A 14,295-nucleotide genomic window follows, 5' to 3' on the forward strand; every position below is an offset into this window, starting at 1 on the left:
ACGACTAGAGCTGTCTCCTGGGCCAGTGGACATCTCTAAATCTGGAGTACAGGTGCTACGAACTCTAAATCAGGCCCTTAATAGTACTTAATTTACTGACTGTAGAATGATGGAAGACTTAGTCTACCATAATGGGATTTAAACTTGTGACCTTTCCAAGATTGCAGGTGTCAGCAGCGACCATTAACCTGCTGTGCTGTTTTGAAGTAAAAAAATAATAATAACAACAAATCTCCCCGCCATCACCTAGTCAACAAGTAGCTACTCCTCGCTTGCTCTTCGTCTGTTCTCCATGCGAGAGCTTTTCAGCACTTAGAAGCTTCGGTAAATAAATTGGAGCCATCCATCTTGTAGGTCTCTTGTCCTGGCGCATCTGTAGCGCCCCGACTCCTGCCCCCTGAGACCCCCGCGCGAGCCCGGTATTAGCATGCGCGCGGAGTCAGCCCTCTTGACACGGCCTGGAAATTGTACAAGGCAGCATTTGAAATGAACTAGAGTGTGATTATATCGTGCTAAAAGTATGTAATGTTCTCCATTACGGCTCAGCCGGCGGTGACAGGACGGCGTGGGGCTCATCAAGGGAGAATAATGCCTCGCCGCGGCAGATGAATCAGCCGCCGGGGGAGGAAGGTGCCTGCGAACAGCAAGCGCCAGCCGCCATGTTCAGCCGGGCCTGCTGGGCCGCCAGTTCTTTCTGTAAAAGAACTACTTGCTCCCATAGCTTTTTATGCTTTATTGTGCCAACTTTTGCATCTTTGAAACCGTTTTGAATCCAGCTCTGCAAGTATACATTGTAAGACTGGACGCAGTAATGCGAATCGCACACTATTAGTGTGGGGAATTCGCGATCGGCATTTACAAGCACCATCTTTAAAGCCTGTAGTTCAGCTCAGTCTCCGAGTGATTGAGTTTTAGTGACCAAAGGTCTGAATTTACCTATTCGCCAGCGACCTTTTACAATCGCACATGCTGCATTGTATACTTGTTTTTCCACAATCCAATGTTGCGCAGATCCGTCTGTGTAAATTACGCAGGCGTACTGTTCGAGAGGCAGAATTTCGGTCGGCAGGGGATATTCATACTCCTATTCTAGATGTTCTAGTTTTTTCATTTTGGGATCAAAAGCGTGTACAGCGTCTGTTGTAGTAAGAGAATTAACCCATTGTATCCATTCTGGATGTAAAGCCATTGCATTTGGCATGCTCTGTCTTGTTACCGCTTCAAGGGCTGATACCGCAGTTAAAATAGATATGCGATTCCCTTGGGCTAGGGCTCTTTCTTTGGCTACAGCAGTTTGAACCGCAGTCAGAATTTTTTCAGTAGAACTGAATTTCATTTCAGCTTGTGTGTACAAGTGTGACTTGTAAGATATTGGTACAGTTTCTCCCTCATTAGAGGTCAGGTACGTAAAATCCGCATCTTCCTGGGATGACTCGGATTACAAGGTTGCGTTCGTTTACGCGTGTTTGCAGTTTTGTTTTGGTTAACATGTCTGTTTGTATTAAACGTAAAATTTCTGTTTTTTTCTTTGTCCAATTAATTGGTTTGAAATCAGGTTTTATTAATTCGTAGAGAGGTTTAACCCTCTCTGCGTAGTTTAGAATGTAAGTTTTTCTGAAATTCAGGAATCCTAGAATTGATAGTAAGTTTTTCAGCGTTTTTGGAGCTTGGAGCACTGCACACTTCTCTAAGAAGTTGTCTGCTAAGCTTTTGCCTTCACTTCATAATTCATATCCCAAAAATAGGACAGTGAGGTGGGCAATTTGTGATTTTTTAAAGTTGAATTTGTACCCTTCAGATGCGAACCCAAGTACAATGGTGTTCACTCTTTTCAAGTGTGTGTCCAGGTCATCGTCCGTAAGATAGATGTCATCGACATAAGATAATGCCTCATCATCATACATTTATAGTAACTCTGTTACCCTGTTTGAAAATAATCCTGGGCTATTCTTGAATCCCTGGGGGAGACGGCAAAATTGCATCTGGGCCCCCATACTGTAGAAAGCGGTCAAATACCTGCTTTCTTGTGCAATGTTTTGACAGAAGAAACCATTTAAAATATCTAATGTCGTTTTATATTTTTTGCGCACGAGGTTATTCATTAGTGCCGCACTGTGTGAATTTTGTACTGCAAATGTTTTCCAACAAGACTTTAGGTGTCTGTAGTCCAATACTAGACAATATGAATCGTCTGGTTTGGAGACAGGAAACAAAGGATTTTTCATTTGTGAGGTGCATGTTTCAATCACCCCCTGGTATTCAAGTTGATCTAAGATCTCCCTGACTTGTTTTTTAGCTTCTTGCTTAACAGGATACTGCCTCTGTGCAGTAGGAGTATTTTTTAACTGGATTTTATGGTGAGGAAAATACTCATCCCATCCTACATGATTTTTATATAATGCAGGGGCTTGGGCCACTGCCCATTTTCTAGCATAAGTGTATTTTTTATGAATTGGAATGTGATTTGAGAAGGCAGGCATAATCATTTCTTTGCCATGTGGGCACTCCCTAACAAACTCTGGTGGCCAGTCCTTCGCAGCTTTCTCAGTTATAGCCTTCAGATAAATTCTCCCAAAAGAGACCTCTTATCTTCCTAGTTTTGTCCCCTTCTATACGCAAGATTATTTCATATATTTTATGGGGTACACTGACTCTGGTTTCTGCAGTTTCCACTTGAATGTATTCATTCGTGTCCACTGTCTCCAGAAGATTCATCAGGATCTTGTGAGCTATGGTCACTTCTGCTGCGCTGTCTAGCATTGTTATGGCCCATTCTCCGTTCTTGAGTTGTGTCCTCAGGATCCTCGGCATGTTTTATTTTAATACTAGCTACCTTCTTTTTGGGAAATTGTAATTTTTTACTTTGATGAGCAGGTTCCTTGTCTTTGGACTTGACGCGCTCTTCTTTATGTTCTGACCGTCCTCTTCTTTCCGATTTCTGTGAGGAAGTCTGAAAAGATCGAGAGGGACGTGTATCATTATCTTGATATCTGTCAGGTTTTCTCAAATGATCCCTTTTTCTAAGGTTGTATCTTTTTTCAGAGGGCTCCCATTGGGGAGACCTACCCCCCGTTCTGGAGATTTTTCTCTCCTTTGGGGAGACCTTCCTCTGGACTGAAACTGTTTTTTTCTGGGAGTGGTCTGTTTATTACCCTCCCACTTCTTTTTTGCAGTAATGAGATTATTCTTAATAAAAGTTTTTTCAGGATTTTCTGTTAGTTGTGGTTTTAATGGTTTCCCACCCAAACTATCTCTACCTAATTCTTCATAGCACTTTCAATTATCCTGGCAAGTTCAAAAGGTTGGTCTGCTATGTCTGTTTCTTTTAATTTTTAGCAGATCGCCACCGATGCTGCTTCTCCTTTTATGTTGGCTAGTAATATAGCCAAGACTTTTTAAAAGTCTTCCAGTAATTTCATACCTAGATTTAAAGCAGGCTCTGGACCGTATTCATTTTGAATCTGTCTTAGTACGTCTGGTATAACCGCCATAGACGGAACACCATGTGTTTTTGTGTAGATTGAAGCAAAGACTGTTCCCCAGATGTCACAGTCCTCCACATGTGGTGCAATCCCAATTGTTAAACAGAGTGTCAGAATTCTGTGCTTTTCATGAGGTGTACTATCAGGGAATACTGCCTCTATTTGAGTAATCTTTTGAGCTAACCAGCACGGAATTTGTTCCTGTTTTGCGGGTAATTTGCCAATGACTGATTGTATAGTCTGTGGTGTAATTTTATTTGTGTTCCCCTGGTGAGGGGTGTGCTGTGGAATTTTTATTGCTGTTGGACTGTAAAAGTCTGCATGACATATTGGGCCAATTGTCTATGTATTTTGATTAATTGTTTTAGTTGAGCTAAAAGTTCTCTGTCTGACATTTCTTCAATGTCAGGATGTGGTGTATAGCTGGCTAGAACCGGCCATGTGGCTCCTGGTCTACCTAGTGGACAGAGCCTGGTAATGTCTTTATGATGTTTTAGGGCGCCATTTAACCAGAGCTCATGCTCCTGGTAAGTTAGTGGAATTTCAACGTCCTCAAAAGGAACGTATTCCGTTGATGTTTCCTCTGCTTTGTAGTAGTGGAACTCTTGTGTCACTGGATTTGCTGCTGGAAAAGTTCTCCATGAATAGAACACCTCTGTCTGCCGATACTCATGTGACTCTATTACAAATATAACTTTACCACCTCTCGATGATACCCCATTGTCTATAAGTTTTATAGTTATGGTTTCCCTTATATTTGTCGGGATGTTTATTGCATCCGGGTCATTTTGTTGGAGAGTTGTGTCATCTAAGACTGCTTGAGCTGCTATTCTAGCTCTTTCCCTTTCGTTGTCACTCTCCGTCATTTTACTGACTGAAAGTTTGCAGAGCAAGTTTCAAGGAAACAAAGATTAGGTGCACAATATTTTGAAACACTGTATCCTTCAACGTTGATTAAACCGAAAACTAATACATAGGATTCCCCTCCTACTAAGTTTTGGCGGATAATAACCTTTCACCCACTCCAGACGTTTATTGGAGTTTTTACGGGAAAAGGGGTCTGTGTGAAAAGCACGACTGAGTTACTCTAGTATCTAGCGTTAAATTATCGCCTTACCAAACATTGGGCGCCATGTAGTGTAGTTCCTATATTCCCAATAGGCTCTGCACATTGGAATAACATAAACGATAGTTTAGACGTAGGACTTAGGTCGACTAGGTCTCTATTGAATATGTCAGACTTAATTGTGAATGCCAGCTAGCTCAGAGGTCACTAGAAACCTTCTTGAGTACACAAGAAGAGATTAGTTTCTGACAACCATATAACATAACAACTTTACGCCCCAAGAATAAGGAGTATATCTCCAGAGTCGCGGAAACAATCGATGGCTATTTCACTCAGTCAATCGTGCATGCTTAGTTTCACCAGAAGTGCAGAGAAATAGAGAGACGGGCGTTTTCAATAAAAGGGTTATTTATTGAGCAGTCTTCTTGCTCATGCAAGAGAAGTGAAGTGCTACAATTGCAATACTTGTAATAAAGTAAAGTGCGTACAGTAAAAGGAGTATTATGAAATAATACTGTAAAAGAATTTATATGGTTTCTAAGCCATAAGATACTTAAAATGGATAAAATACATACAATGATAAAATATTGACTAAACGTACTCAACTAGTGCTTCTAAGATACGCCTACCCCGGTGTACCTAACCTAAGCCTAGTACATGGGAAGAAGTACGGGAGAAAAAGTTTAAGTTAAATAGTTTCTGCCAAGAATCTATCCAAGAATTCTCTAAGGGTCTAATCAGTTCCGTACCTGGTTTAGAATGTGGGAGGTCTTGTATCTCTCTCTCAGGAATTGATCTCCCAGCAACCCGCAAGGGTAGCAGGGAAACACTGGAGCTGGATTTCTTGGCAGGAGAAAAGACAGCGTCTCGATCAGTACGTCAGCTGGAGGGTCGGCTTCCTTCGGCACTTGCTACAGCAGGGCGTCGGGCAAGTAGATAGTCGATCTGCTCCAAACCAGCGTGTGTTTTGCTAGGGCAGATGCTGGTATATTTATACCTGGAAGGTGCCAAGTTTGACGTAAGGTTGGACATAAGACGTCACTAAGAACTCGCAGTTCTTTCAGGACTCCAGGAGTTCTAGGACAAATCCATACAGAAGCAGGGGGAAGTCCCGGACTGCTGGAGGCTTGGTTTATCTAAGAACACGTTGTGCTTTCTAGGAGTCTATGGGAGTAGCCTTGCTGTATTTGGAGTGCATTGGCTATGTCTTAATATGGGTATGATTCTTATGCCTATATAAGGATATGATTTGATATAACCACATAAGGGCATAAATCGGGAATATTAACTAGAGTCCTAGATTCGTCTACAACAGAATATTCGTAGCGACATTAAATATGCAGGAATGAAAAAAATGCAGCAATTGGATTCACTGCAATAATGTAATACAGTAGAATTTCATCACACACCCAAGAACAGGAGAAAAAAATAAACCTAAAATATGTATCCTGCCTGCAACCCCTCAAACGTAATTTATTGTATCAAATATCCCTGTGGACTTCTCTACATCGAGAAAACTGAAAGGAAAATCAAAATTCTCATTGGAGAGCACAAAAGCATGATCAGGACGAAAAATACAAACTCCAATCTTGTAGTTCATTGGATTGAACACGGTCACAACATCACCCAAGTCCAATGTTTAATTGTGGAAAAAATGCAACCAAAAGAGGGTACTGAACCCAGTAAAATGCCATTTCAAAAGGAGGACTTTTGGATAAAAAAATTCAATACAATGATTCCTTTGGGCCTCAATGATAAATTGGACTTAAGATGTTTCTATCAGTACAGTCAGCAGAATGTAGTTGCCTCCACCATTTTGCATCAGCATAACACATATTATCTTTGTAGTAGTACACTTTCCATTTTCTCTTTACACTTTCACACACACGTTGTCTATTTAACATTGTCTCTCTAACATTATGGTTGGGGCCTTTATAGCTATTCAAATGTTCAGTAATAATATTGTTGTCACCAGGTTTGTTGCACATAGCGTTGTGTTTAGTCCTCAATGTCACATTATTTGTCATACAGAAATGATGCTTTATTGATTACACCGCATATTTACAATACATGCATGAATATCACCCCTTATTCACAGTGTGAATATACATGCATGAATATCACCACATATTTACAGTGTGATTATACATGCATGAATATCAACAGTTCCATGCTTCCAGCATTTGTATGCTTTACTTTGCAAATATGTCTAAACTGTAATCTGTGTTTAGGTAGACGTGGCAGTCCATTTCAGCATCGCTTTCGGCGTTGGTTGATTTATTTATTTTTTATTTTTCATTTATTCTCGAGCAAACATTCAGCGTATTTAGTTTCCTGTTTACTTATTAGCCTTAGCTACAGCGTACTTTCAATTTATTTAGCCACCACGTTAAGATGGTGGTGATGTTTACATTGTTCAATCGGGTTTTCCTGTATGTGGGAGGAGTCACAATCATGTGGTCGGAAATGCGAATTTGCGGATTCTTTTGCACAGTTTAAAACGCGAGACGGCTCTCAGTGTCTTCCACTTTTTCGGTGTACGCTTGGACAAAAAGGTTTTGCCGCACAGTCTTTCTTCAGTAAGCTCGTTGTCTAGTCGCATTGTTTACCATACAGGCATTTTGCCTGTTTTTACACCGAAGTTAGTTTCTTTGCATTTAGGTTTGCGGTTTATTAGGTTTGTTATTTTCCAGGCTCCGTCCTTTGCTCCGAACTCAGCCAGGTAACCACTGTTTTCACGATCCTGCAGCATGCACACTATTACACCTTTGCTTAGACGCATTAACTTTATGTTTACTATCTACCCGTTTATGGTTACCTTCAGGTCGAGTTACGTACCTGCATTTTACCTTCTGGGCAGGACCATATTATAGTGTGGCAGTAAGTCGCAGCTACAACCGCATTACGCTTTAATCCTTGAGACCACTACTAACAATTACTGCTGTGGGCACATGTACGTTCTTATTTCTTCAGAACTACTTGGCTACAGGAATTTCATGATGGTTTAGTATTTTTTCTCTTGGTGAACGCTATTTTCGCTTTATCATCACTGGTGGGTGCAACTCTTAAAACTTTGTATTTTGCCGAAAACAACTCACTATATTTCATGAACACATTCCGGTAGGAGCTGTTTGCTTATTCTCGTTGAGTTATTCTCCCGGCTGGGGGTGTCGAATTTCATGGTTGCAATGAACACATCGTTTTCACTTTTGTAGCGGTAATTTTAGATTTTTTTTTGTTTACTTCGCAGTGGCCCCTGAAGAAGGGACGATGTGTCACGAAATGCATAGGGCAGCACACATCTGAGCTGTGAATCCAGATTATTGTATTTCAATTCATGAACATGGATTATGAACAAAACTATGTTATTTGCATTATGTAATACAAACTGAAATTGTTGTTTTTCCATTGAATTCATGTATATTTCAATACAATGAAACCATTGTGTCCAAAAAATGTAGTTTAGACTGTTCTTTTGAGTGTACATCACGAAAATTGTGAATATTTTGTTTAAATTGCTCAAACAGTTAAATAATTGTCTCGTAGTGCACACAGTCTTTCAAGCAATTTGTCAGCTTGATTTCTTAACATATCACTTTTCGATGTGGGACAGGCAGCCCACAAATACTGTGTAGCACACTACCACACATAAGTGTGAAGACTTTTATGTTTACCTAGGTCAAACCTTTGGTTGACTCCAACGGTGTGCATCGTAAACTTTTTCACTTTACAGTTAAATCCTATCTTGTCAATCGCTTGCAACAGCTCCTTCTCTAATTCGGTTCCTGTACCACAAGGAGTTACTCAAGTATCTGTTCTAGCTTCTGCACTCTTCAAACTCTTTCTTAAACCCTTAGGTTTTTTCCCTAAATCGTCTGGCATACTACATCACGAATATGCCAATGAAACAACTTTATTTGAAAGATTCCTCTCCTTTTGATTTCTTCGTACAGGCTTCAGTCAGACAATGTTCAATCTTGGCTAATTGCTCAACAGTTCAAATTCATTCAGAACAAACGGGATTTTCTACGTATATCTCCACAGTCTTGCATCACAGAAGTGCAAGACTGGCTGGACTCAACTAACATTCTATACGGCATGCTGTCTATTACAGAAACTGTCAAATCACTTTAATTTACTCTTGATAGGTAAGTAAGGCACCAAAAACACATCACAAAAACAGTCAGAAAAGGCAATCTTGCACAAGAACTAATTCATAGGCCTAAACCTGACCTACACCAAAACCATCTCTGTTTTGGGGATTTCTACCTACACTGGAACATCGCAACGTACGGGGTCACGCCGGCCTTCCTCGGAAGGGGGAGGGAGAGAGAGAGAGAGAGAGAATATATATTTACACGACGGGAGCAAATTAGCAGCCTAAGGGAGGAGTACCCACCTTGAAAAAAGTGTGACTACAGACAGACTCTCCTTGCCTTCCGCTATTTTTAGCATTGGTTGGGGGTAAACTTGTACACCAACAGAGTACAGTCGAGGGGATAACTTGGAGCCAGAATGAGTGATTCTGACACCCTAGTAACTCGGAATACGAGTGAGAGATACATAAACACAGGGCTTTAGTGGGCCGGGTCTGTCCGGGTCTGAGCACCGGCAGTTTTTTTTTGAGACCCTCGAAACGGGTCTCTATTGGGCTCTATTTTTGCGGCTGGCAAAGGTAGTCCTTTCTTCATTTTTTTTTCAGACCCGTTTCGAGGGCCCCCAAAAAAACTGCTGGTGCTCAGACCCAGACAGACCCGGCCCACTTGAAGCCCTGACTGTGCCTAGGCAGAGCATGTCTTCAGCCTGTCTGCAGTGCAGACGTCTTCCCCTGACTGACGCTGCACATGCGCGCCCCCTCCCGCCACTGGCTCCAGCGCCCGGTTATCTTGGTCTGTCTGAGGTCTTCAAGGCTGACTCGTATCAGCTGCTCCTTTCTCGTTATTTGCGCTTTCTCGACAGTAAGGTCGGTGTCTGAAGGCTGGAACCGAGAGCTATCCATACAGATTGCCACGGAGCTTGGCGAGGGGGGAAAAGAACAGCCAGAGGGTGCCTACTCCTTGGGCATGAGGTCACAGAGTGCAGCCAGGGGATTTCAGATGCGCCCATGCGGGCGAGAAGGGGTAAAGGGTAGATAGAGGTATCTGCTCTCAGCTCATATCAGGGTCCCGGGGTAAAGAGCATTTAGGTGGCCTCTGAGTTCTGCCCACGGGCACTGAGGTGGTCAAGAGTAAAGTGTGGGGGTAAAGAGCAGCTGGAGGGCACCAAGGTTCTGGATGCAGGATCTGAAGGGGTAAAGTGCAGCTGGGGCAAGCCTCCCGTAACCCCAGGGGGGTAAGCTTTCTGGAAGAAACTATACTTCAGAACCGGCTTTAACTGCAGCCCCACACTGCCACCTCTGCAGTGAATTATTGCCTCCTGCGGGAGGCAGGATTGCCTAAGCAAGCCTAAGAATAAAAATAAAAAATGCTCTTCCTATAACTCGCCCCCATGCAAGGCAACCCTTGGTGTGACAATAAAAGGGCCCTGTGTTCTCCACTTTCCATGATTACTACTAAGTCTCATTTATGCTTGGTACCCGTACATGGCTATAAGGCCGGGGACCCCATGGTTATGACGAGCAAGACCTGGGCTTGGAGGATTGAAGCTTAACAGTAGTTTATCAGGGCATAGATGCACAATTGCTAGAGCTTATAGTGGGCCTTTCTGTGAATTGTAGGCAAAAAGTTCAATTCTCTGTGTCTGTTAAAGTCCAACCGGTCAATTCCGGAGAAAAATATGGGAGATCTTTCAAAAAGGCTGTAAGCCTCTATAAGTATTTCTGTATTCAAGATGGACAGCTAAGGGGGCTAGAACGCGATCTCTGAACCTATGCTTCTGCAGTGAGAGCTCAGTTTCCTCACTGAGAAGTGGTCACGGCATGACGTGGTGCCAGCCTGGGACGCTGAAAAACTGAAGAGGCAGAGGACCCCAGCCAGGCGCGCAACACCCATAGAACTCAAAGGGCTTCAGTGGCAGCTGCCCCTCTAACCCCATCCCCCTCGTGTGTCAGCCCGCCTGAGACAGCCACACAGCCGCACCCCAGCACTTCACAGGTCTTTAAGACAATTTGCCTGTTAATGAGGCCTTGCTGTTGTTTCACCCCTTCTAGGAGCCCCTGCAGTTCCACTCTGCCCATTGATTAAAGATTCACACCCCCCCCGAATTTTTTTCTTACCCTCCTCCCCGCACCCCCGAAATTTGGCTCTAGATGCGCCTCTGCCCCAGGCAGCCTGCTCCAGCAGGACCTACACAACCTTCACTTAATGAATTGGAGCCGTGTTTTGAATTCGAGAGGTCGGGAAAATTAGTCTCACAATTTTTCACTTGTGGAGCCCCATCCTTGATATGTAAGTGCAGTGGGTTATCCCCACAGTTTGATTAGAATCGTTTTTTAGTTTGAGCTTGTATAACGTGTAGATTCCAGTTACAAACTTGCATCTTTATGTTTTTTATGCGTGCATTGTGATTGACAGCCAAGTGCCTCCTGGCAAGGGATTGTCTACGCTGCAACTAATTTTTTGTTACTTTTAGTTCCGTAATGCTTATCTTTGACTCTGTGATGTGTATTATCCAAAGGGTACTTCTTACTTTCCTGCGTCAATGCCTTTGGGTCGAGTCTGCACCGTATAAAATTGCAAAAATAAACTAATGAAGATCAAATAAAAAGCTGAAACATAATTCCTGGGTGAGATACTACTGTATGGCGGCTTTTCCATATTGATGGTATTTGCATTTGTTAGATGCTGTTTGTGTGATTCACAAAAATAAAACGTAAACCTAAAAACAAAACTGGTCACCAAAATTCCTTTTGACCCGTATTGGTTCAATCAAATGACCAAATGTGGAGATTAGAGGGTCAGCCAGAAAATATTCTAGAGGTTACGTTCACAGTAGAGGACCTTCATTCCTACAGAAAGAGAGGAAGACAAAACACAGAGAGAAGAGTGGAGGGGGGGGATAGTGAAAGGAGTGTGTGAATGTGATACGGGCACCAAAATAATGTTGTTTATACTTGGCTGCCCTTGATAGCCCCGGCTTTCAACCTGAAAGATCATGCAGAAAAACTGTAGTTTTAGTTGGGAAAAAGTCACAGAGGGATTAAAGGGATCCCGTGAGCAGCAGTGCTAGTTATCTTGATTTAGACCACGCCCCTACTCAGATAGGCCACACCCCATTAAGAGATTTACCACGCCCCTTTTAGAGCACCCCCAGTTTTTTTCCCACTTAAAGCACTGCATAAACATATATACTCTCGGACGGGTAGAGTCCTGAGGAAGGCTGGCGTGACCCCGTACGTGGGGCGCATACACAGAGCCGAAACATATCGTTGATTTGTCAGTAAGGAGGGGTGTAAGGAGAACATTACATCTCCCAATCACCACCATCCTTCATGTTTTTCAATCCTGGCCAGAGGGTCCAGGAATAAAGTATAGGCACAGTGACACCTCCAAGCTAGTTTTAATCCACACTGCACTTTCACTTGCAGTGATCCCAGTAACTTTAGACTTTATTGTTTTTCTTTTATGTTGTGTTTGTCTTTCCCCACCCTATTGCCCCACCTCAGGCATTGGCTGTGCAGGGGTGTTTGGTAGCAGCCCTATGATGAAGCATGTCACACAACTGTGTGAGTAAGGGCAGTATTAAGACACACAGCATGTGAAAGTATTGTAAAGGGGGACCGGAGTAGGCAAGTCTGTTACCCTCACCCCTCCTCTTTTGTGTGAATTATCACTCTAAGGGCTACCCTGAACTCTGCTGCCAGACTCATGACAGCTTCTAGAAAACGTGATCACATCACGCCGGATCTATTTCAACTCAAGTAGCTCCCTTTTGAAGCAAACATTTGTTTCAAGATAGCCTGCCTGACACACAAAGCACTGCACTTTAACACTCCAGTCTAGCTAGCAAAAAAAAACTTGAACTATATGGTATGAACCAAGCCCTCAGAAGTTCTAATAATCTACTGCTAAAGCCTCAAACATTCAACAAAAAGAGAACTTAGAACTGATCCTCCTCTGGTCTTGCTCTAAGAATATGGAACTCTCTTCTTTCCAGAATCAGTACTAACCCCTCAATCGACACATTAAAAAAAGAAGTCAAAGGGTTGCGTTTGTATAGCTACTTGCAATAATAGTCCTGAAGCCACTTAAACGTACTGTACTTCTTGTTTACCGCACTACGTGTAATGTTTTACAATGCATTTTATCCTGCTGTTTTCCTCCCATGATCTGGGCTATATCTTCTCCTGGTTATATTGCTTGCTTTTGTGTACAGCGCTCTGATACTCTGATGGGTCATGTTTGCGCAATATAAAACCTTTCAAATAAAAATAAACCTTTTTTAACCAGAAAAAGATTTCAAGGAGGTAATCAAAGCTTGTGTCCTCTCCACTCCTGGTTACATTATGGGTAGTTTATTCTACCGCATGGCAATAATTCACCACACCTCTGAAAGCTGCATTTCATGCTTCTCCTCGACTCAGCGCTAGCACAGACCGATTTGACAATTTTGCCCCATAGTGCTCAATTTCAATTGGTTTCCCAACGAAGACCAATCTATCTTCATATAAATATGCTTTATATGCTAACTATTAAATTATGACCACTCCCACTACCTGGCGAAGAAGATCCAAGAGTGTTCTTGTTAACTTCACAGCTGTGACACTCATTACTCGAGACTCCTGTCTTCAACACTACACAGCCTCTGAACCAGTCTTTCTCTGAATGTGAACTACACCATTCCATCTATATCGCCACAAAGAAAGAGCTGAAATATTTGCTTGTTAAGTGGTCTTACATTAACTCTGTTCCTGTGACCTTTGCTTTGTATCTAATTGTTCATGTCCCATATTGCTCATGTCATTTTACATTGTAAAGGTTTCTTTATACACTGTACAGCATGTAAAGTGCTCTGGCATGTTATGATCCAGAATGTGCTACATAAAAATACTAAATAAATAGATAATTTTTTACCATGTGTAATACCTCTACTGAATGCTTTGCCATTGTGGAACAATCCGTCCCATCATCTTGTGTGTTATACCTCTACTAACACCATATTCAAATTATTGATTTAAAAAAAAAAAAAAAAAGAAGAAGTGAAAGGTGTTGCCACAGAACCATGATGAAGGATTTATGTAGACTGGATGGTTAAGATCCGAGTCCAGATCACTGGAAAAAGAAGGGTCACAGTGAATATAAAAGGTGAGCTGCACTGGTGAAGGGGGAGAAAGAAAACAAGCTTTCTCTAGAGGAGAAAATAAATATTATGTCACCTGGAAATGGACCTATGCCTACATTAAGGGTGTGACTCTTCAGTTGGCACTGCACCAAACCCATCAAACTAAACCCGAAAGATGGGGCTACATGGTGTTTAACATCAGATGCTAAATTGTTACAAAAGCACTTGTCCCAGCAGACTTCATATTTTCTCCCAGAAAGGAAGAACAGAATGGTGAAGCTTATGTATGGCAAGGAGGTGCAAATATACCTGTTAGGGCACTGTAATTCTTCCCGAGGATCCAGACTGGGTCTTCAGTCTCTGGAAAATCTTCTATGTCAGCAAATCGCAGAGTATCGTAGGTGAGCGTAGCTGGTTTGGAAACAAAAGACATACCTAAGTTTAAAAAACTATTAAGTGGGATAAATACTGCAGCATATGCTGACTTGTGCTTTTATGATTTTAATATTTAAAACCGAATAAAGATTA

The 14,295-nt window shown here is 42.2% G+C and overlaps 1 protein-coding gene across 3 annotated transcripts in view; it reads right to left on the bottom strand.

Annotated features, from left to right (window-relative positions):
* ATG4B (autophagy related 4B cysteine peptidase) overlaps positions 1-14,295 on the bottom strand; it is a 552,878-nt gene that overhangs the window by 425,875 nt on the left and 112,708 nt on the right. For all 3 annotated transcript variants that reach the window (XM_086944003.1, XM_086944004.1, XM_086944005.1), the window contains exon 2: positions 14,077-14,178. In XM_086944003.1, coding sequence (XP_086800129.1) covers positions 14,077-14,178 — 102 coding nt within the window. The remainder of the gene's footprint in view (positions 1-14,076; positions 14,179-14,295) is intronic.

The sequence above is a fragment of the Lissotriton vulgaris genome, chromosome 11, assembly GCF_964263255.1.
Source record: "Lissotriton vulgaris chromosome 11, aLisVul1.2, whole genome shotgun sequence".
Lineage (NCBI taxonomy): Eukaryota > Metazoa > Chordata > Amphibia > Caudata > Salamandridae > Lissotriton > Lissotriton vulgaris.